The 25,219-nt window shown below is 36.2% G+C and overlaps 2 protein-coding genes across 2 annotated transcripts; both read right to left on the reverse strand.

Annotated features, from left to right (window-relative positions):
* Nucleotides 1-3,643: 3,643 nt before the first annotated feature.
* Nucleotides 3,644-13,053, reverse strand: LOC127851215 (uncharacterized). Its single transcript, XM_052384840.1, has 6 exons — nt 12,142-13,053; nt 9,841-10,062; nt 8,302-8,414; nt 6,437-6,579; nt 4,997-5,100; nt 3,644-4,618 (listed from the first exon to the last, which is right to left on the reverse strand). Exons 2-6 carry the CDS (start codon nt 10,022-10,024, stop codon nt 4,605-4,607), a joined length of 558 nt encoding a protein of 185 aa, XP_052240800.1. The 5' UTR covers nt 10,025-10,062; nt 12,142-13,053; the 3' UTR covers nt 3,644-4,604.
* Nucleotides 13,054-13,286: 233 nt separating this feature from the next.
* Nucleotides 13,287-15,246, reverse strand: LOC127849498 (uncharacterized). Its single transcript, XM_052382101.1, has 2 exons — nt 13,993-15,246; nt 13,287-13,691 (listed from the first exon to the last, which is right to left on the reverse strand). The coding sequence occupies exons 1-2, from the start codon at nt 14,747-14,749 to the stop codon at nt 13,504-13,506; spliced, it is 945 nt and encodes a 314-aa protein (XP_052238061.1). The 5' UTR covers nt 14,750-15,246; the 3' UTR covers nt 13,287-13,503.
* Nucleotides 15,247-25,219: the final 9,973 nt, after the last annotated feature.

Genomic DNA, 25,219 nt, shown 5'->3' on the forward strand with positions numbered 1-25,219 from the left:
AACATCTAGGCAAGGTTTAACTCAAGCCGACCACCATTTAACAACATCTAGGAAGGGTTTAACCACAGCCTACCTCTATGTAACACCATCTAGGAAAGGTTTAACTCTAGCCGACCACCATGCAAAAACATCTAGGCCAGGTTTAACTCCAGCCGACCACCATACAACACCATCTAGGCAAAGTTTAAGGTAGCGCACCTCTAATGATTTCCCGCGATTTCTTCGAAGGTTGAAGAGCCTACTAATAGGTGCCGTAGCCTAGTGGTTAAGGCGATAGACTAGAAATCTTTTGGGATATTCCCGCGCAGGTTCGAATCCTGCCGACGACGTATACTTTTTTGCGACGCGTTTTATTTATTTTCTAACGTAATTTGATTTAATATGGCATATAAGCTATATTTATTGTTAAATATGTTGCAATTTTTATGCACATTCTTCAATTATTAAAATTAAAACAACGTTATGGCGAAATTGGGTGATTTACTGTTGAAAATACGAACCATGCATGTTGCATTTTTATTTTTATTTCAAAAAGTAAACGGTAAATCTGTCTATTTCTTGGTATTTTTGCTGTATATAGTGTTTCTATAAAAACTAAGTTTAAAATATGACTTAAATGATACTATTTTGAATTTTATGACACTTTGTTTTTAACCGACCCAATTTTTACTTGGCTGAAATCACTTTCATTTCATGGCGCTCTTCCATAGATAAAAATTTGTAAAAAATAAATGTCTGTAAAAGAATACTTATTTCATCTTGTTTAAACTTTAAACACCTTTACAGCATCTGTACACACCAACTGCATGCCCATATTTGGAAATTTGAATGAATTATGGAACTTTTATATACCCCAGGGGTGAAAATAAACTGGACAAAAGCCGAGCGTGGGGGTGGTTTTGAAAAAATCGGTATATTTTTTTTAAAGCATGGAAAGCCTACCTACAAATTTGCATGTAGTTTAGTGAAATGATGCTGATTAAGAAAATAATTAATTAGATTATATTTGGATATGTGCCCATTAGAGGTGCGCTACCTTAACACTAGCCGACCAGCATTTAAAAATCCTAGACCAATTTTTACTTCAGCCGACTATCATGCAACAACACATACGGTTAATTCGCAACATGACTTGTTTGAAGATAGTCAACACCAAAGTGATCGTATTGAAAACAACAGATATACGTCGAATGGTGTTGGTGAAGTACAGCAGACTAGTAATGGTAGGCACCCAGAGGTGGAAGAACGTTTGTGCTATTTGGGAGCGATTCCTGTTAGAACACATCCGGGCACCATGGGTAAGTTGCTAACTTTCTAATCGGTAATAATTAAGGTCTAACAATCTTAACCAAGGAAAACCTAAAATATGAATAAATAATCGCAGCGCAAAAGTTACAGAATTCTACATGTAATACACCTACGAGTATCATCTGCAAATCAAACCAATAAAATCCACAATTAGGACTACAATGTTAGGTATATGCATAACGTTTGTCAATCTAATAAAATACTTAAATTGAATTATAATTTTTAAGGGACCTTTTCACGCTTCGGTAAATTTGACAAAATAAAAAAAAATGTTTAAGATTTGCTAAATTTCGTTTACGTTATGCCATTTGTGAGAAAAAACAGTAATACTGAACATATACCATCCTCTAAAATATCCATTATGTGCATATTTTGACGATTCAAAAACCTGAAAATTATAAAGCGTTGCAACGCGAAACGATTGGATAATTTGGAGAGTTCTGTTGTTGTCGTTATATTTTGTGATACTACGAGGATTGCTTATAACAATTATAAAACACATCATTCATTGCGTGAGCGCTGATGGTCGAGTGGTCTAGGCGTTAGACTTTTACTCCAGGACTCCAGGGGTCTGTGGTTCGAGCCCAGTTGCGTTTTTTTAAATTTAATTTTATTCTTGTGTTTATTTTACTGGATCTCTTTAGATCTAATGTTTACATTTATCAATATAAAACATTAAATATCAAACTTCCATGCATACCAAAATATGTTAAAAGGCCCCTGTAAGTATGACTTTTGAATTTCAACTAGTGTGAAAAAGGGGGTATAATGCATGTGCGTAAACTGTCGTACCAGACTAGCCTGTGCAGTCCCCACATGCTAATCAGGCTAATCAGGGACGACATTTTCCGCTGTTATGATATTTTTCGTGTCAAGAAAGTCTATTCGTAGCAAAAATCAAGTTAAGCGGAAAGTGTCGTCCAAGATTAGCCTGTGCGGATGGCACAGGCTAATTTGGGACGACAATTTACGCACATTTATTACACCCTCTTTTCACAGAGCGTGGCTCATATAAATATTTTAGTTCAACGCAAATCCATCCATGACTAAGAGCAATCTCAAAAATAGTGGTTTGTTTATAAATAATCATTAATAATATACATGTACAAATATACATTTTCTGCAACCGTTTTCATCGATAATTGAAATAAATGCGCCTCTTAGTAAAAGAGCGTTTACAACCCTATGTTTAAGAAATTATCAACGTGTAAGAGTTGGTTATTGCGGTAATAACCAACGCTTACACGTTCCGATGCGTAGTAATTGAACAACGAACCTTTGGTTATTAGTTTATTTATTACCGCAATAACCAACGCTTACACGTCGATTATTTCGATTATAGCACGATTTCATGAATACGTTATCCGCGATTTATTAAAGGTAATACACGAGAATTATATTAACCGAACTTACTCCACTTTTCATCGAAAGCGTGACGTCACCACAACAATGAAAATCAAATGACGGCGTTTTGTTTCATAAACAGTGCGCGGACAATCAAAGTGACGTCATACTTATGTCTTAATAACGCAATGATGTAATGGTAACACATTAAATATAGGTTATAGAGGTCAATGGTTCGAATACCGGAAAAGGCGATATTTTAAAGAGACCTTAACAAACTTCAATACATGCCAAAATCTGTGAATAGGTTCTCTTAATACACATCATTTAATGACATTTTTCAAGCATTAGAAAATCTGTCCCTTTAAGTCGTTAAAAAAATTCGAAGAGCATACAATGCAATTGTTTCTACTCCAAGCATGTTTTTGATAAAAGTCCTGTTCCAATTAAGAGTGCCATTTTTAAAGAGTCTTTTGAGTAATTATAATTTACTACAAGCTTAAACTTAATACGTTATGAAAAGGAAAATTTACAGCTTGATTAAATACGCACAAAAACCCTGCGATTTTTATCTACAATCCATGTTGATGCCTTTATTTCAGTTACCACCTGCAAAGCCATCTTGATCGTCATTATAGGTGTGACAGTTTTGCTACTGACCTGTATATCATGGATGGTATTATATATACTATTACGAGAAAAGCTTGGACGGCTAGGCAGGATTGCACCAACAAGCACGAACAACGCCCGATGTCTAACGATAATTAAACGGTCGCTCCACATTGCAGCACATCATGGATTCCTAGTTAGATAATTAATACGCAAGGTACGCTCAAAACCTAGGTACTGCAAATATGGCCTTGATGATTATTGTGGCAAGTTTTGTCTTGATATATGTCATTTAACATTTTACATGATGCAATTGTGTACCGCAACAACATGAAATATACTTATTAAGTAGTTGATAAATCTGTTTAATATGCTTATTTTATGGCATAAAACACTATAAGCAGACATATTGGGTCGCTTTTCAGTTCGGCCGAGGTTGTATGTCGTAGGAAAATTTAGGCAATCAGTTGAATCATGTAACTAATTGCTAAACAACATTCACTTTAAAAATTCTAATAAACGCAACCGTCTATATACTAGTTTTTATCCGATCGAACTGATTTGTTTTGGTGTTTTATGGATGTCATTTAGTCATTGCTTTCAGCTTGCACTCAATGTCTGCCAGCTGTTGTCTTTTTTCAACAACCATGCGCTCATTGCAATCGCATGTATACAGGTATTCGAGCCTCAACACTTCTGCCTTGATCCCTTACATTTGCATCGTCGCCCATTGCTTTGTAAACACTTGCGAGGCAATAGTAACACGCAGTCAAAAGGTGACTTTTCGGGCTCTGCTTAATAACATCATCAATGAAGGAAAGCACAGTTTTCCCAGTTTTAATACATCTATAATTGTCCCCTTTTTTAACAGCCACTTTCATCACATTGATCAAGCTTTCCACGTGCGTGTTTTTTCCATATGACACTTCCTCGCGTCCCCGTACCGCTTTCATGAACAATTCATCTGCTTTGTCTATTTTGCCCTGTTTGAAATACAACTTTCCCCTCGTGTCATCTAAATACGCAATATAGTATATCTGCGGAAACCGTTGTTTTGATAAAATTTCTTCCGCTTCGTCTAAAGCTTTTAATGCTTCGTCCATTGTTCCAACAGCACTGTATCCGCTTGCAACATTCGTCAACGAAGCAACGCGAGAAAGATCTGGAGCCTTGGATTGGTTCCTTATTTCAAGGCCTTGTTGAAAGTATTTCAAGGCCAATATTCGGTCGCCCATTTGGTCGTACATTATTCCAATGTTGTTCAATGTCATTCCGACATCCGGGTGATGTTCGCCTTGAATTTTCCGTCGACGTTTAAGGGAAACAAAATGGTATCTCTTGGCCTATTCAAATCGTCCTGTTAAGGATGACAAAACATTTGTTTATTTCAAATTAGGAAAACATAGTTAAAAATAAAACTTCATTAGAAATTTTATTTTAAGAAAGTCAGAATAAGGCAAAAGCACTATACTAAATGATAGTTTCTTGACTTTATTTTGTTCGGCCTATTTTCGAAAACATTTATAATTTAAGGCAGATTGTTAATAGTTTATAAAATATTTTTCAGACTAAATTGAGAAGTTATTAATCGATCCATAACTGATGAATCGTTGAAATGCAGAAGTAATAAAATTCAAAACAAATTAATAAATCTGCATAATAAAATCAATTGCAATCAAAAATTAGATTGTACTTAACCAATATATGTCTCGTTCGTAATCAAAGAATCCCTTACCTAACTTGGTATGCGCACTTCCCATAATGTTTAACGCCCGAAGAGCTATGAGCTCGAATGGTTTCCCGGATACCAGGGAGATAGCCAACGACTTCTGTAAGTGACTGTATAAATCATTGAACCTTATTAGTTTTTAACGAAAATTAAAAAGAAGGCACGCCAAAGGATGGTTGAACGGTCTTTCAAAAATAAAATAATAAAAATAAATATTGTGTTTTTTTACTATGTTTAGGGGGGGGGGGGGGGTGGAGAGGAGGAATAATGTAGGGGTGTGGTCATTTATTAGATGATATTTCAAAAATAAGGAAAAAAGGAAACAATATTTATTTTTATTTTTATTTTATTTTTTTTTTGGGGGGGGGGGGGGGAGGGGATTCGGGGGGGGGGGGGGGGGGCGTGGGGGATGGTTTGGGTAAAGTCCATTGTGGTATGTCAGGCAAGTGTTGTTTTGTCGAAGTATAAATCAAATCTGGTCCTAAAAAAATGGTATGGGAAATTAAGCAACATTTATTTATTTCACCTTGAGATTCAATGTCATTCAAAGGTTAAGTTCAAATTCTACTTGCCAGTACAGTATCCTCATGATAGTAAGAACGTATTTGAAGTTTGAAAGCAATAACCTTGATACTTTAGAAGTAAAGTGCATCTTAACACACAATTTAACAAAATATTCAAAGTTACTAAGTAAAAAAACGGGCCATAATTCAGTCAAATGCCAACCAGAGTTATGCAACTTGTCCTGTACATTCCCCTAATGATAGTAAGCGAGTGTTCCAAGTATGAAAGCAATAGCTATGATACTTTAGGAGTAAAATGGACCAAAACACAAAACTTAACAAAATTTTTAATTTTCTAAGTATAAAAGGGGCCATAATTCTGTCAAAATGCCAGTCAGATTTTCATAACTTTGCCTTATGATAGTAAGTGTTGCAAGTTTGAAAGCGATAGCGTTGATACTTTAGGAATTAAGTGGACCTAAACACAACACTTAACCAAAATTTCAATTTTCTAAGTATAAAAAGGGGCATAACTCTAAAAAGAATGCTCACAGAGTTATGCACCTTGACCTACACAATTGTCTTGTTGCCATTAAGAAGTATTCCAAGTTTGAGTTAATTATCTTTGATAGTGTAAAAGTTATTTGACTTTATAAAAAAACTTTAACCAACGGCGAGGCCGACGGCGACGGCGACGCCGACGCCGGGGCGAGTAGTATAGCTCTCATTTTCCTTCGAAAAGTCGAGCTAAAAATCAAATAAATACAAAATAAGTTTATATGCAATGACGTATGGCGTATCACAATGTTGAAAATATCTATTGTCAATCCTGTAAGAGAAATTCGTTTTTTTAAATAACTGTTATTGTTATTTTGATGTGTCTATGCATACCAGGAATAAAAAAAAAGAACGTCACTTCTTTTTATGGGAATAAAACTATTACGTAATAGCGTCTTCATTTTGATCCTGTAACATCAGGTTGTATCCGATGCGCTGATGCGCAGTTGCCAATTGTAGAGACTTTCCAGAGCCTTTCAATATGCGTAGCGCTGCGCTGTATTTATTATAGCCCTCTTTCAAATTTGCCTGAAATTTACATAATTATTAATTATTCATTTTACCAGAAGTATTGTGTAAACTACAGATTAAAAGTACAATTAATAGTATAACTATGTTTATATATGCATGAAAATATATCTTCTGGCATCAAATACTGTTAGCAAATTGACCAAAATCTATCTCTCCACCTGTCGGTTCCATGTCCAATGGGGCTATCAAAGGGGCTGTTTTTAATCGATTTAAGTATGCAACCATGTACTATTCTTTTTTCAATGAGATTCAAACCCATTATGGGTCAATTAAATTATTGAGTGAAACGTACGAATGTCTACTAGTCAGATAGAATCGTATTGATATTCAGGCTTCCTATAGTCAAGTGAGCCGCGTCCTGCGTAAATGGGTCTAATGCCACAAGCGGCCAGCGTAGCATCCGCGCAGACTGGTCAGGAATAACCATGTTCGTCATAAGCGGCAATCTTAGCTCAATACTAGCCTGTGCATTAGCGCGGTCTAGTCAGGGGCTACCATGTACGCTTTCAAGTCGCGAACAGATTTCTTGGTCTTCTTAGCGGGCAAAAATATTTCATATCAAATCGCTCGAATGTGACATAAGACCTATTATCGCATGACAAGGCCCATATTTAACATGAAAGTTTAGTCACGTGAACAGGAACAAGTGACCACGTTTTCCACTACCACAAATTATATTGATATATAAGTACACAAACACATGTGCAGATTTCAAATTTACATATAAAACACATGCATTACTTATCATAAATAAGTTAACATAAATTAGTGGACATGTTTCTAACTTTCAGATTTTTGTAATCTAGGTACCTGCAATGTTTATGTATGTTTATGTCGGTTCAAAAATGACGCACACAACTTAAAGAACTGTTCATTGAAATAAATTTTGCTATGGAACACAACGCTTCGAACTCCACAAGATATTTTAACTAAACACCCCGTAAGAAACAACTACGATATCAAATGCTCTCTCTGGTGTGCTAGACTCTAAATAACTGAATATATATATAATTACTTTGGAACAATAAATATAATATATACACTAACCATCAAGGTAATTGTAAACCAATTACTAAATGCATTTTCCCGTCTGTAAAGTTTAGTTACGCCCACTGGATGTATATAATGCAAATTTATAATATCCCTGGAGAATTTGCACGGATTTCACGATATGCGCATTTAAAAAATCGTTCATCGTTATGATACCCTTGTGGGTGTGGATGATTGTTAACAAGAGACACAACAGTATTCGCTAAGTTTTGTGTGTGCTTTACGCCAATTGCAAGTATACTTAACGTAATATCCCTGGAGAATTTGCACGGATTTCACGATATGCGCATTTAAAAAATCGTTCATCGTTATGATACCCTTGTGGGTGTGGATGATTGTTAACAAGAGACACAACAGTATTCGCTAAGTTTTGTGTGTGCTTTACGCCAATTGCAAGTATACTTAACGTGAACGTAATCGAAACGTTGTGAAGCACTCTTTTCAGTTATGTCCTTCTGTGATTACGCATCAGTTAAACCTGGTTGGTTTCATAACTGGAGTAATTACTTCTACATGAAAACCTCTATACGTAAATATTTTGGATGATGAGGAAATAAACAATTACTTTGTAATGCATAACAATTGTCATAATATTGAACTCTTGTGAACAATGTTACGTTTCAACGCTACACACGTATTTGATACATCATATCATATATTTAACAGAACCTTGACATTAGTGTACAGGCTTCCCACTGCCAGATCTACTACAGCTTTGTCCATTTCTGTGCCATATCGGTCTGCTGCTCGATGGCATTGACTGTAGAAATCCTCCGAGTTACCTATAAATAAGAACTATTCATAAAAAACTTTATTTAATAAAAAATAAAACATATTTTCTTGAAAATACAGGGCAAAAAAGAAAAAGAAGGGTTCGGGAGTAATACTATTCTCCCACCAAATATAACCTATTTCTACTCGTATTGCTGTGTTTGTCGAGCGGTGAAACAAATGAGACTTTTCAGTGTGATGTATCACTTACTGTACTGTTTAAGGAAAACGACACGCTGATAAAAATCGCTGATAAAAAATGTTATTTATATCGTATTTTCATTATTGTGCATGATCGTTAGTGAAGACTGGGAATGTAATGTTTTTGTTTTTTAGATTTAGACTTTAAGCATACATTTCGTAAATATTCTGGTGGATTAATATGCACATGCATATGATCTGCAAAATGCTGTAAGTATGACATTCGACGGAATTTGATTTAGTCAGCGAGTGTCGAGTAGCTTCTATATAAAATAGTTTCAAGCGAAAGTACAGAAAACCATGATACAATTCTTTGGTAACTAGCAGATTACGTAAGTTTGCAAAGGAGTTGCGATTATCCACAACATAATCAGCATTCGATGGTACTGACCTGATCGTCATTGACATAAAAATACGAAACGTAATTATTAGCATGCACATGAAGCCATATTGCTTATCCGTTTTTTACCAATAATCCTGCCATCTAAATTAACGGCTCATTATATTTATGAATTCCAATTACACAATTTTAAATGTAAAAATCAACTGAATTTGTAGAAAAGCTCATACGAATGTATTTCTTTGAAACAATGGGTGGTATATTTCGCTTAATCACAATCTTAAAATGTTAAAATTAAATTAAAATCGTGTTAGATTTTTGAAAATATTGATATGTCGGTCTGTAATATTTTTGATAGCTAGCACTTACTAAGGAATTTAGAAGCGTATTATCAAATCAGTCGTTCTATTCTTGTGATTTAATTCATGGGAATCTGTAATCCATATTTTGTTTCAGTATTGTACAAGCATTATTTCTTGTGGGAAATTTAATATTCGATGATTATGAGGATTCAATGGTCCACAAAAATAGAACAAATGTCAGGATGTATGGTGTACACGAAAAAGGCATCAGCATTAAGACAACTAAAATTGTGATGACCACGAATTGAAATGGCTTCACAGTATTTACAGACCGGGACAGTTACTGAGAAGGAGTGTAAACTATTTGAGTCGCATCTTGTGATAATGTGTCTAATGCTATATGCGGCAAGAGAAACTCTTTTTGCCGATGAGATTATACAATCTTGCGGAAGTTCATAGCGGATTGGGTAGCTCCTGACCAGACTGTGCGGATGCGTAAGCTGGGCTTGAGCTACATTTGCTCAATACGACATAAGCGCATTTACGACTTCCGCGACTCATTTATGGCCAACTCGGATCAGTATATTGCTTCACCTGCGAGATATTTCTCAATAAACTCTGTGGACTCAGTGGCCATCCGGATAAAGAACATGTAAGTGTCCTGTGTCGTAAATTGTATCTCCAGCAATAGCTTCTGCAAGTTCGGCTGCTCGAACGCAAAGTCCGCCAAGGCGCTCGCATATTCATGTGACGTAAAACGTCGAGATATGCTCGTCATTACCTCGGTGAATGTTTGGCAGAAACGCTTGCGGATTTCTGAAAAAGTTTTGATTTTTTTATACGGCTTTAGTCCTTTGCGTTGGAAGAAACAGTCCTTGTGTCTAAATAGTTTGAAATCTTGGGAGCTTCATTATCGAGGGAATCGAACCTGGGACGTCTTGATTTTATAACGAACACTATATCATCTACGCCAAGGCGAGATTTTGACAAGTTTGACCCTTTTATCTTAAAAGTCGAGCAAAAATGCTACACTTAATGCTTAAAGTCTTTTGAAATTCTTGTTTGCCAACGTTCGTTACTACATTAAATATATAATGGCTTCCGTTTTTTTATACACGGTTGCATCAAACTTAATTAATCAGATGAAATATGTTCAAAATAACGGTTAAACTAGAAATGGCGCGGCAGAGGCCGACGCGTATCCCCACGCCGCATGTTTGACCCAAGAGCGCCCCAGGGTTGGTAATGGGGCCATGCATAGTTGAGATTGACCGTATTGTCATAAGAGAAGTTCAGTATCAATAAGAAGTGAATCGGGGTAGAAATGAAGAAATTATAGTAAAAGACAATTTTGGGTGTGTGTGGCCTATTATGGGCGAGGCGCCCCAGGGTTGGTAATGGGGCCATACATAGTTGAGATTGACCGTATCGCCATAAGATTTGTTCAGTATCAATTTGAAGTAAATCGGTGTAGAAATGAAGAAATTATAGTAAAAGGCAATTTTGGGTGGACGTGGCCTATGTGGGCGGGGCCCCCCAGGGTTGGTAATGGCGCCATGCATAGTTGAGATTGACTGTATTGTCATAAAAGAGGTTCAGTATCAATTTGAAGTCAATCGGTGTAGAAATGAAGAAATTCTAGTAAAAGGCAATTTTGGGTGGGCGTGGCCTATGTGGGCAGGGCGCCCCAGGGTTGGTAATGGAGCCATGCATAGTTGAGATTAAGTGTATTGTCATAGGAGAGGTTCAATATCAATTTGAAGTGAATCGGTGTAGAAATGAAGAAATTATAGTAGAAGGCAATTTCGGGTGGGCGTGGCCTATGTGGGCGTGGCCTATGTGGGCGGGGCGCCCCAGGGTTGGTTATGGGGCCATGCATAGTTGAGATTGACCGTATTATAATAAGAGAGGTTCAGTATCAATTTGAAGTGAATCGGTGTAGAAATAAAGAAATTATAGTAAAAGGCAATTTTAGGTGGGCGTGGCCTATGTGGGCGTGGCCTATGTGGGCGGGGTGCCCTAGGGTTGGTAATGGGGCCATGGGTAGCTGAGATTGACCGTATTGTCATAAGAGAGGTTCAGTATCAATAAGAAGTGAATCGGTGTAGAAATGAAGAAATTACAGTAAAAGGCAATTTTGGGCGGGCGTGGCCTATGTGGTCGGGGCGCCACAGGGTTGGTAATGGGGCCATGCATAGTTGAGATTGACCGGATTGTCATAAGAGAGGCTCAGTATCAATTTGAAGTAAATCGTTGCAGAAATAAAGAAGTTAATGTAAAATAACATAAAAAATGAGTGAAAATATCTGACTAGGCCCCGCCCCAACCCCCATAACCTTTGACCCAGGGGTCAGATCAAAATTCCGTCACTGTCACCGTCGCACATATGCTCATAGCTACCGTGTTTGTAAGTTTCAAGGTTCTTGTGCTAATAATGTAAGGAGGAGCAGGTGGCCAGGACGGACGGACGGATGGACAGACGCACATCACCACAATATCCCCACTTTTTCTCCGAAAAACGTGGGGATAAAAATTTAAGGCGTCTAATCAAATATACCTACATACAGAGCTACATACATTTGTACAATTATTAAATGCATTCTCTCAGTGTCAATTCAGCGTAAGCAAAATAAACCAGCATAATAATAATTGTTTAGCACTGCAGTCAATATGCCCCTAAATATATTTGTTTATGGGTCAAATACCGAATGTGGATGCGAATATAACTATACGATACATTTATTGGAGAAATATAAGCTTTTAGCTTAGGACTAGGCCCCCAAAATGTAATAATTGGTCGTTATACATTCACAATTTTATGACATAACAAAAACCGTCTCTTTGGGCATTGGAACAGCTTTGATACAAAAGATAAAAGAATTATGTGTGAATTACCTGGACTGTGCCGCAAAGCGAAATACGTCTTGAGACAGTCCCGCAAGACTCCCTGTATGTTGAAGCGCCTACTTGCGGGATCATAGGTAATGAAGTGACGCTTAAAGGGGCCTTTTCACAGATTTTGGCATTTTTTTTAACTTATTCATTAAATGCTTTATATTGATAAATGTAAACATTGGATCGTAAAAGCTCCAGTAAAAAATCAAGAATAAAATTAAAAAAAGGAAAAGAACATTGCCCGGAGCAGGTTTCGAACCAGTGACCCCTGGAGTCCTGCTAGAGTCCTGAAGTAAAAACGCTTTAGCCTACTGAGCTATTCCGCCAAGTACACATACTTGACGTATTTTATACCTTATATAAGCAATTTTCGTAGTTTCACAAAATTTAACGACAAAAACAGAACTCTCCAAATTATTCAATCGTTTCGCGTTGCAACGCTTTATAATTTTTAGGTTTTAAAATCGTCAAAACATGCAATTAATGGCTATATTAGACCATGGTAAATGTTCAGTATTACTGTTTCCTCACAAATATCATAACTAAAACGAAAATTTGCGAATCTGAAACAACTTTTTTCAATTTTGTCAATTTACCAAAGCGTGAAAAGATCCCTTTAAGTTTAGGTATCAGTACTTGATCCTTCACCATTGCTTCCGTCGGGTAATTTGCGGTGGAAGATAAGTGCATCAGATTGATTATGAAATCGTGAAAAACAAGTTGAAAAGAAATCTGTAATATGCATGTAACTAGTTTGTGGTACATTTTTATGGACACAATCAGAAAATAGAACACATAAGTTTCATCAGAAAATAGCAAATACAATGTAAATATTTCCACAACTTTAAACAAAGCTTAAACGCAAAAAGATCATTCTTTTTGCAAAAAATATCGTATCTTTCTGGTTTTTAATACATCAGACATTGGTAGTTCTAACTGCGATTCCCCAACACATGTAATTTGAATGCATGCAAAACACAATATGTTGATTGCATATCCGCAGGTGACGAACTTTATCGAGATCTTCGACTTTCATTGAGATCAAATGAACACATTTCAAAAGGTTTAAATTGATCAGGTCAAAATTGAGTAACAAAATAATGAACATACTGATCTCAGCATACTCTTTGTGATCATGGGTTTTAATATAATAGTTTAGTAGTTTGACAGAGCAACTATGTACTTGGTTTAGTTCACAAATAACTTGGTAGCGATTTGAATATTCAGCAATCAACATGCTTGGAATATACTACATCTCAACTCTCTAAAGTAAAAATGCCTACCACGATTGTGCGTCAGGTATAGATTTAAGAGTACGCAGAAATGATCGTTTTTTTCCATAAATGAGCCTGTCAAATATTGTCAAATTTCGCGAACCTTTTCTAAAACACGTGGATAAGAAATTAACTGTGCATTTGGTTTAGCGTAAAACTTACCTAGTAGCGATCTGGCCTCTTCTGCCGTAAACAAGCCTGGGATATAATCCAATTCCGAGAACCGTCTCTGCAGCACGGGGCTCAGGCGATTGATGAACAGCCGGTAAACGTCAGCTGAAATTGTGATGCCAAATTTTGTAATGCTTGTGTGAGTCACATGAAATACAGAAAGGGATATACATCCAATATTACATGAATAGTGCACATCTAAGAAAACAAATGTGCCTATAGTTTATCGAAATCATCGCTAAAACTCTTAGAATTTTGTCAGTTAAAACTAACTATTCCATGCACAATGTTTGTAACCAAAAAGTGTTTATTCTTTAAATATTACACATGTACAATCAACTGTTAGCAAAAATAACCTCTTCGGTTAATGTAATTAACACTAACTTACAGTTACGAAAGAACCTACCAACTCTGTCTTCCACGGGGAAAAACTCTCGACTAAGGACCTTCAGTCTGTATTCGGCTAGCAGTTGCGCCATGTCTTTCGGTGTCAATATGCCTCCGTCACCACGAAGTTCGGACGTTATCATGAGAATCAGAAGCGGCAACCCTTCACTTAGTTCAACAATAGGGTCCAGGTATTCGCCGTAGTCAACCCCGGGCGCCTCGGCTCTCAGTAACTCCGATGACTCTGTTGGTTTTAGTGGTGGAAGCTCGCATACATGGTTGATACGCCACATACTCGCCAGCTGGAACTTTGTTGTTGAAGTCAAAACGACTTTGATATTGTCGACTTTTAAAAGGGCAATGAAGAGATTTTGTAGATGGTCGCAAGTTTCGGTTTCCTTGTCAAGGAAGTATTCGCCGTTATCGAAAAAGAATACGTATTGTAGTTTTCTAGTTGATATAGCACAGACAAGCATTCTTTCCCACGATTTAACATCGTTTGAATTCGATTCCATAGAAACAGCCAACTGGGCGCGTATATATATGTACATCGCGGCTAGGTCGCTGGTCTCCTGCAAGTTAACGTAGACTAGTTCATCATATTGATCCGAGACACTAGCCAGGAACTCCTTCGCTAGCCTTGATGTTCCCACAGATCGAATCCCAAAAATTCCGAACAATCTTTGCATTTTGTTCCATGCTTCTTTCAAATCGCGAAGTTCATGTTTTCGACCGACGAACCGTGCCTGAAAGTAGGTTTCTATTCCGAAACCCATAATCTCAGTACTGTTGCAGTGCTTTGATACTGAAGTGAATTTTTAATTCGACATGATCTTGTTTAAAAGTTGTCTTCAATTCAGTAACTAATCTTACCGCGGTGTAAATTGAGGCGACACAGTTATAAGTCATATGTATTAAAGATTTGCTAACCAACAGTAGATATTGTCGGTAAATTATATCGCTTTGAAATCTCAAAAGCCATAGTCTCCTTTTAAATTCTAAACAGTCATAAGCTTCCTTTGAACTCTAATGTGTCACTATATCCATTTTAATTTCAACGCATAACTAGATTTTTAATTCCGTTTAGCCTCATCTCCCTTAGAATTATTAAGACAAATTATCCCAATCGAATCCCAAATAATGATGATCTCGTGTCAAAATCTTATGAATTCTTGTCTTTGTCTGGGTAAAAATGAATCATTACCACCGTTGAATTCGTACAGTTGAATTTTTACGAGTCATTATCTCTCTTCGAATTACAAAGAGGCCTAATTTTGCCTACCTGTCTCTGTCCCATCGTAAACAGTGTACTTGTGCATATCTGAGAATGAAAGTAAAATATATTTTAAAATGTAAACCAACCATAAAGTCGTACGAGTACTAATCTGTTATCTGTAATAAGTGTGACGTATAATAATGTAAGTACGGACATAACAAAAATAAAACTGCAAACAGAAACGGATAAATGATAAATTAAACTTACCCCCCCCCCCCCCCCCTAAAAAAACAACATAAAAAAACAAAAACAACAATAACAATAACAACAACAAACAAACCCAAAATAGATTATAAATATATTTATCTCGTATATACATTCTTCTTGTCAATCCGTGTTCTTACATGTATGTTTTATCCATAAGGACATACCGACCATATGGCATCAACGTGCAAGAATAAAGGTTAATAAAAGGGCGCGTAAACAACGTTGGCGCCGGAAAAGCACGACGTCATTTCCGTTCATAACAAAACATCTGAAAATAAATAATGGCCGCTGATGAAGACCGTGAGGTCAAAAGCTTCGGCAAAACATAATACAGCGTTTTTGTTTATATATATATATATATATATATATATATATATATATATATATATATATATATATATAAATACATGTAATATGTTAAATTACCATAAAACACCAATACCAAAAAAGTTAAATTAATTACCTGCCTCATCAGAATTATTCCACTTTAAATACGTTTTGTTCTTTCTATACTTCTATTTATAAAACGCCGGTTTAAAATATTTTCTCCAGTGTTACCTACTTAATATCTTTTTATAGCTACCTTGGTTTAAACAGCTCATGTATACACACATCGAGCCCATATCAATTACATTGAATCACGTAGTTTACGGATATAGGGTTTTATTCACTTTGTAAAGAGTTTTATAATTCACAAACTTGAATGGCTAATATAAGAACAGGATCTTTGAATGTTAATTTCAAAAGATAGAATAATTTTCTTTCATAACTTTTTATGTGTAAACAATTTGGATGTGACGTGTTTGAAAGAGGCAAATATTAATTCATGTACACTAGTGAACTATTTCGTTGACGGCAGATGAACGTAAACTCGTATGCAATTACAAAAAATAATACTTACAATTAAAGAAAATGTCTTTACTAAAGTTTGATTGAAAAATGTTGTGAAAATTGTTAAAATAGAATATATATTGATATCTATACTTTCTTAAAGCTAAACGTGTTATGTAAAAGGAATATTTTTGTTTGATAATGTATTCAGAAAAGTTTCGGTAACTGTAATTACAAATCAGCTTTTTTTCAGAAACTTGGTTGAAGAAAAAGATTTGATATATGGGATTATAGATTATAGATCATCTGGTCGAGCGGTATGGTATTTTCGTTCACAAACTTTACGGTCTATAAATTATCCTGAGCAATTTTTACAAAATGCATAAATGCCTCCGAAAAAGAAGGACATGGGTGACCCCAAAAAGGAAAATATAAACAGTGTCAAAAGTAGTGGCAAAAATAAAAAGAGAAAAAATCCTCTGGTTTCGCCGGATAATTTGAACTTGGATTCTTTGCCGGAGAAACGCTCTGATTACCGTGCATCACCGTGTGAAACAATGGCTTCCCAATCCCAACCAGTTTATATGCAACCAATGAACATGTCGTCCATGAGTAACATGAACAATTATCAATCCCAGCCTGGAGCTTTCTACACACCTCAGCAAAATATACCGCCTAATACACCGTACCATATAAATACTTCCCCGCAGATGCAGCCAAATATCCCTCCTCCTACATATAATGAAAATTTTCAGAAATCAGTGTTAGATCAGCTTAGGTCTCTTGATACTCGCTTAAACAAGCTTGACTCGATTGAAACTCAATTATCCAACCTGACGATGAAACTAAGTAATATGGATGTACGAGTTACCTCCCTTGAAGGTACAGTGCGCAAGGTTGATTCCCGAGTGACAGATGTTGAATCGAGTAGGGCATTTGACTCTCAGACTTGTGAGGAACTGAAATTAAAGAATACCGAGCTCGATAAAGCTCTTCAAGCGGAACGACGCAGAATTGCAGAATTGACCTCTGAGTATGAATCTTTGAGGGAGGTACCGGACGATATCGAGGACTTGAGATCTCGTTCAATGAGATGCAATTTGCTGTTTCATGGCTTTCCAGAAGAACCCTCTCCGGCAGCAAGGAGGTCCGAGAATTGCGCGAAAACGGTGCTTGACCATTTAGTCAATTCATTAGAAATTCCGCACGCGCATGATCTGATCAAAATTGAAAGGGCGCATAGATTGGGTGCAAAATATGATGTCACAAAAGCGAGGCCGATTGTTGTTATGTTTAATCATTATCCCGACAAAATGCTTGTAAAGCAAAAAGCGCAGGAGGCTTGGAAGAAGTTCAACGATTCTAGGAAATCATTTTCCTACCCTAAGGCGCCTGGTGCTAGAGGCGCTGAGGGGTCGGATACTCCCGACGCCAACTCCATGGATGAAACTGTTCCGGTACAGAAACCGACCATAAGTGTGAGCGACCAGTTTCCGAAGACTGTACAGGCGCGCAGAAAATCCTTACTTCCGGCAATGATCAATGCCAAAAAGAGTGGTAAATCGGCTTACCTATCGTATGACAAACTTTACATAGACAATAAAATGTACACGACACATACAGTGTCATCATCTGGTTTTGACATTAGTTAGGAAAATGATCAGGGACACCTTTCATTCATCCTTTGGAATGTTCAGGTCTTAAATTCAAAATTACATGATCCTGACTTTCTTAATTTTGTGTGTGATTTTGATTTTCTGTGTTTTAATGAAACATGGAGTGCGTCTGGTAAAAACATCGATATTGATGGTTATGAATGTCTTAATTGTCCCCGTCCGAAATCAAATAAAAGGGCTAGGAGATTTAGCGGAGGAGTAGTTGTTTACTACAAAAGTTGTTACAGTAAATACATACATCTTGTAAATATTGATCATAAAGGGTTAATATGGTTTAAAATTGATAAATGTTGTTTACAGTCTGAACATGATGCTTTTATATGTTTTTGTTATATTCCTCCGGAAGATTCAGAGGTATATAGGAATATTAACTCTATATTGTACGATTTTGATTTTTTCGAATATTTGAATACTGAAATACGTAAATACTCGGATCAGGGTGATATCTTTTTACTAGGCGACCTAAATAGCCGCACGGGTACTCTGCCGGACTATATTACTGACCTAAATCTTGATCGATATGTTGGATTACCTGAGTCGGCTATGTCTGGGGTCAATTTACCAGTGCGTGCAAATCATGACAATGGGTTTAACAATTACGGTACAAAACTGTTGTCTTTATGCAAGGAAAATAATCTCTGTATTTTAAATGGTCGTAAAGAAGATGGTAAATGTACTTATAATGCTATGTATAGAAATAGACCAGTGTCTAGTTTAGTCGACTATGTTATTTCAAACTTAGACTGTTATGAGAATATCTCAAATATGTGTGTATTAGATTTAACTGAATTTTCAGATCACTGTCCGTTAACTTTTTCTCTAGATGGTTGTATACACGTTCAACCAAGTGACAATTTAGTATTTGATAAAATTGTATGGAACTCGTCTGAAAATGATTTGTTTGATAATTTAGTGCGAGAAAAGTGTAATACATTTAATGAAATAGCAACAAATTTGTCAGAAGGTGTATATAATATTGATGAATGTATGAAGTGTTTTTCGGATACTGTTTACGATATTTCTTTCTCATGCCACGGAAAAACGTATAGTAATCGCCCGAAGAAAAGGAAGCGAAAATCATTATGGTTTAATGATGAATGTAGAAATGCTAAGAAAATGTTTTATGATGCGAAGAGACGTCTTGCCGCTATTAAATCGGAAGAAAACAAATTAAATATGTTAAATTGCAGAAAAGAATTTATCAAAGTAAAGAGATTGGCCAAATTTAATTTTTATAATAAGGAAAAAGTTAAAATGTCCTATATGAGCAAAGCGTCTCCTCGTAAATTCTGGAAATATATTAAGAAATTTAGAAATAGTAATAGTTATGATGCTAATGTTAGTCTAGATGACTTTAAAAAATATTTTCAAAATATATCCAATGATAGTCAAAGTCCGGTTACAATTGATGATCTAGACTTAGATAGGGATAATATAAATGTTGAATGTCTTGATAAAGAAATTACTGTTGAAGAAGTTATGAAAACAATATCTTCTTTGAAAAAATACAAGAGTTGCGACTATGATAACAATGTGTCTGACTTTTTTATCGATGCTAATAATATTATATCTCCTTTTTTATGTACAATATTTAATTACATATATGATAACTGTAGATATCCTGAGGCATGGTCTAAAGGAGTTATTATTCCAATATATAAGAAAGGTGATACAACTGTTCCTGCTAACTATAGAGGTATAACTTTAGTAAATGTTATGGGTAAAATATTTTCGTTAATATTAAGAAATCGCATTAATAGCTGGTGTGAACAAGAACATGTTTTTAACAATAGTCAATATGGTTTTAGAGATAAACGCTCTACATCTGTTGCCATTTTCTTATTGCACTCGATCATACAGAAAGTTTAAGCTAACAAGTCAAAACTATGGTGTGTTTTTATTGACTACCAGAGGGCCTTCGATTCTGTAAATAGGGATGCATTATGGACCAAATTGCTTCAATCTGGAATAAGCTGTAAAATGACAAATATGATAAAATGTATATACTTAGACGTCCAAGCATGTGTAAAAATATCAAGTTCTATGAAAATGTCTGACTTTTTCAATGTAACATTAGGCTTGAAACAAGGCGAGCCGCTATCGCCTCTACTTTTTATTCTGTTCGTGAATGATATTGTTGAAAATTTGAACTTTGATGCATTAACTGAAAAGGATTTTGAACTTTTGTCTATGTATATGATCTTATTTGCGGATGATATTGTTTTGTTTACCACAGATCCAAATAGTCTTCAGTCACAAATAGATGCTGTACATCATTATTCTGTTAAATGGGGTTTAAAAATTAATATTAGTAAAACCAAAATATGTGTTTTTGAAAAAAAGAAGCAAAATTGATATCCTGACTTTTATATAGATAATGAAAAAATCGAAATTGTTGACAATTTTGTTTATCTTGGAATTAAATTTACATATACTGGTAATATGCAAAATGCAGTTAGAGCACTAAATGAACAAGCCCTTAGAGCTTATAATAACCTTTTGAATGTCTTTGATAAGGTTAGTTTTAATATTAGTACAAAGTTATCTCTGTTTGACTCTATGATTGTGCCTATATTAACATATGGTTGTGAAGGATGGGGTGTTTATAATTATAAAGAGGTAGACAAATTGCATATACGTTTTTGTAAGTATTTACTGGGTGTTAAGAAGCAAACTCCTACATATGCAGTGTATGGTGAACTTGGTCGAGTACCTCTATATGTTATTTGTAAAGAAAGAGCTGTTAAATTTTGGTTGAAAATAATGAAAAATAACGAATTACCTATATATCACATCTATAATGATCTATGCGATAATGTCAATACGCCTTGTTGGGCAAGTAGAATAAACTCCATTGTCGATCATCTAGGCTATGCACATATCAGATTATTTTTCGATCATAACGTGTATTATCATAGTTTGTTGAAATCAAGAATAAGAGATCAATTTGTTCAGGAATGGCATGATAGTATTAATGCAATGTCAAAACTTGATAGTTATTGCAAATATAAAACCGAATTTTGTTTTGAAAAATACTTAGATGTTATAACTAATGACAAGTTACGAAAATTATTGACAAGTATACGATTATGTTCCCATAGTCTAGAGATAGAAGTAGGAAGATATAATAACATAGAAAGAGATAATAGATTGTGCAAATTATGTAATCAAAATGCTGTAGAATCAGAATATCATTTCATTTTATGTTGCTCAAAGTATAGATGTATAAGATCAAAATATATTGGAAATTGTTCATGGCCTACTGCTCAAAAATTCATTTTATTAATGTCAACAAATAGTAAAAAATGTATGTATAATCTTGCAAAATATATTAAAGAATCTCTATGTTTAAGACAAGAAGCTCTTGAAAACCTAACTATTCTCTGATCGTTATGTAAAACTCTGTTGTGTTCTTTGTTATATGTATATGGAATTATTTTATATAGAAATTGTATTTGTATATATGTATATGATTGTCTTTGCCATAAGTTGTTATATTTGTAAATGGCCAAAGGCAAACATTTTGCCGATTGCTAATAAACTGAAACTGAAACTGATATACATATATATATTTATGGATCTGTAAGCATGGTTGTTCGCTCAGTGTTTTGTTGTTCGTTGTACATTAAACAATTGTCTCAAGTACATAAATCTTTAAAATAAAAGAATTTTTAATTTTGATTATTGAATATAAGTAGTATTCGATTATAACGTTGTTAACTGTTAAAGCCCCAGTCCCATAGAAGCACGTATGGACAGTCCCGAATCGTGGGCTTTTTAGCATGTTCGAGCGTCGACATTCTTTCACAGACCACCACTCCAGTTTGACCACGGCATCAACACGGATCAACACGGACAAACCCGGCAGAAACCCGCATGGACTATCCTGACATTACGAACCAACAAGGCAGAGAAACGTATAGTCCCGTCATCTACACGGACCATCCCGGACCTACACGACAACGACACTGATAAACACGTAGGCGACACGGACAAAACACAATCTACACCGGACCGAACATAACTCGTATTAAACAATACAAGTTTTATTTTGGTGTCGAAAGCTATTATACAGCATCTATGAATGGGTTGTCGTTTCGCCACTGTCCTGATATGTTGTTGTGAATGTTTTTCTCCTGGTCTGCTACACATACATGCTCATTTGCATCGCGCAGTCTCGGACGAATGTGTAATTTTATGCAGGTCAGCACAATATACGTAAAAGTCCCTGACGTTTGCAGAATTGTAATGTGTTTACATCGAAAGCGATGAGCAAGTGTTCTTAACGCGTTTTCCACAATCCGTCGCCCCTGGTAGTTGCAGACTTTCTCGGAATGCATTATGTTTTTCTTAGACAATGGTTTCATAAGCAACTTCTTCAAGCCAAATGCATCATCGACAGCAATATACGACAGCACAGGTTTGTCGTCGTTCGCTAAAGGTTCCAGAGCAGGTAGACCAAACACTCCCTTGTCGATGGTTTCCCTCAGCTAATATTTGTTCAACACTTCAGCATCACCAACCGATCCGTTGCTGCCTTCTTGCGCTCAAATGAATTTGAAGTCGGCGTCCACCTATGCCATGATGATAATGGAATGCTAACCTTTGAAGTTGTAGTACAAGGAGCCACCATGCCGAGGACACTGTAGGGTGATGTGCTTATCGTCTAAGGCACATTTGTGCAGCTGACATCGGTCGCCTAACTGCATTGCGATATTCCTCCACTCATCTGGCGTTTTAGGACAGAAAATTAGTTCCTCAGCAAATTCTACGAGTATTGCAACACACAACTGACGGATGATCTAGGAGATAGTGTTGTGTGCGTCCCGTAATCCATACATTAGAGAGTGGAAGCTATCCCCTGATGCTAGGTACTGTGATGCAATTGCAAACTTAATGTCCGCTGTCAGACGCGTCCTGTAGATTGACCCCATTTAGCTGGATTGTGTGTATAATGCGTGTCAGGATCTCTAGGTATATCTGCTATTCCATGCGCTGGAAATTAAAGAATCCCTTGGCGTCCTTTTTCTTCAGTTCGTCCATCAGCCGTGCGTATTGACTCAGGTCTGGTCTTCTGGAGAACTATTGTCATACCCAGATGGTTCTCTTTTGCATTCTTTTCACAGGTCTATATACAATTATTTCGCGACTTTTCTATTTTTCTGTCTAAGCTTCGTGTAATCAATCGGGATACTGTTTTTATAACCGGAGCGTTTTGCATCAGAAACTGGCATATCGTCAGCATCAGCTTGTCCTCGGTTGCCATCTCATCGCCGTCGTCGGTGGCACAGAAAAAGTAAGCGATATTCAAATCGCCCGTATTTAAATGAACATCCGCCATCGCCCCTTGTTATACCTTGTTTCTCCGTGATACTCCGTGTATTCATCGTGTTTTTGCACCGTTAAGGTCTTTGATAGGGCCCTGTCTATTCGGCATCATCCGTGTATCCGCCGCGTTGCCACCGTATACGTCCGTCTTTGCACCGTCTTCCTCCATGTTAGCTCCGTGCTGATCCGTGATGGTAGCGATAAAATCAAACTACCGGCGTATTCCATGTAACAGCCGCGAAGGATCCAGCGACAACCGTATAACTGACGTCATGGCCCTTGATAGTACGGTGCCTGAAATGTGTTCTCGGACAATCAAGAACGCACACGGACAACCAAAGCATAGATACGGCTGTCGCCAGACCCTATATGGATGTTCCCGGACCCTTCACGGCACCTACACGGACAATCCCGGATGTTGCTATCTTCCCGATTGGCCTCCCGGACCCCCAAGGAAAATGCCGGACGTTCCAGGACCTACAAGGATCGATACGGACTACATGGCGTCTACACGGTTTACTAGCCGGATCGGGCCGGACATGAACCGCTTTTATCCGGCATCTGTATGGGACTGGGGCTTAAGTAAATTGTCCACACAATAACGTTTCTACTTCTTTAAAAAACCAAATACCATTGCCGGAAAAAGTAGAAATATTTGGGGGTCTTGTGGTTCAAGATGTAGCTATTATTAATAAATTACCTTTACTAAGAATGAATTTCAAAAATGAAGCATTGCTTCTTCTGTAAGAATATTAAAATTGTTTCCTACCCATAAATTGAATGTCATTTTGTTCAATCACCTTAATAATATTTATTAAAAAATCCTTTTTAAAAAGATGTTTAGATTCATTCAGTTTAAATCAGATAGTATTGGTCTTAATTATTACACTTTTCAGTTATTCATTATTTTTCTAGCTTTGTTTATTTATTATTTTAAGAAACCGAAAAAATCGTAATATGCAATTAAAAGTAATTGATAGTCTTGCATTTTTTGGATAAAATTGGGAATCTTCGTTGACTTTAAAAAAAAGAATAATTTTCAGTTAAAGAAACATGGGATTATGTTATTCATAATTGCCACTGTGAAAAACGAAAATATATCGCTTTATATAGTTTGTGGAATATGCAGTTTTAAATTGTAATGGTATTATTTTTGCTGTAGTTGTTTCCATTTCTGCGTTCAGGATGACGGAAGCCAGCTGGTGGCGCTGAGAACCCTGTCGCTGTCATCATGCCAGCAGAAAGGGAAATATATTTTGTTCACAATTTGATCAAATACTTCTGTAGAGTTTCTGGCAGCAATCCCTTTTGATGCTTTAATTCCAATAACAACCTGCGAAATAATCATGCTCGTCATTATGGGAATGACGATTTAGCTACTGACTTGTATATTATGGATGGTATTCTATATACTATTAATAGGAACGAATAGACGTCCAAGCCAGACGGTTTCACCGACAAGCACGAACATCGCCCAAAGTGTACAAAATTTCAAACAGTCTCTGTGCAATGCAGACCAGCGCGGATTATATCCCGTTTAAGATGAAAAGTGGGAAAATATAATCTATAGGCTAATTGCTGATTTACAGGTGTTTTTTTTTCTAATTTAAATATGGCCTAAGAGTGAAGTTCATTAAAAAATGTAGTGCTGTATGTAGTGTTCTGCATAAATATTAAGCTATTTGTAAATTGCCTTAAATAAAAGAGAAGCGGCAGTAATCAATTACACTCTTGAATAGATTTATGGAATGTCATTATTCAATATAAAATACTGCCACATACGAACATGGCAACGACGTCAAAATTGTTATCGACGAATAATTTTTAACACCTCCTTTTGTATTTAAGTTTCTTACATATTTTGAGGGACATGACACTGAATATTGGCTTGTATTCAGCACACATTAGGAAATTCGTCTATTACCGTA

The sequence above is a fragment of the Dreissena polymorpha genome, chromosome 11, assembly GCF_020536995.1.
Source record: "Dreissena polymorpha isolate Duluth1 chromosome 11, UMN_Dpol_1.0, whole genome shotgun sequence".
NCBI lineage: Eukaryota > Metazoa > Mollusca > Bivalvia > Myida > Dreissenidae > Dreissena > Dreissena polymorpha.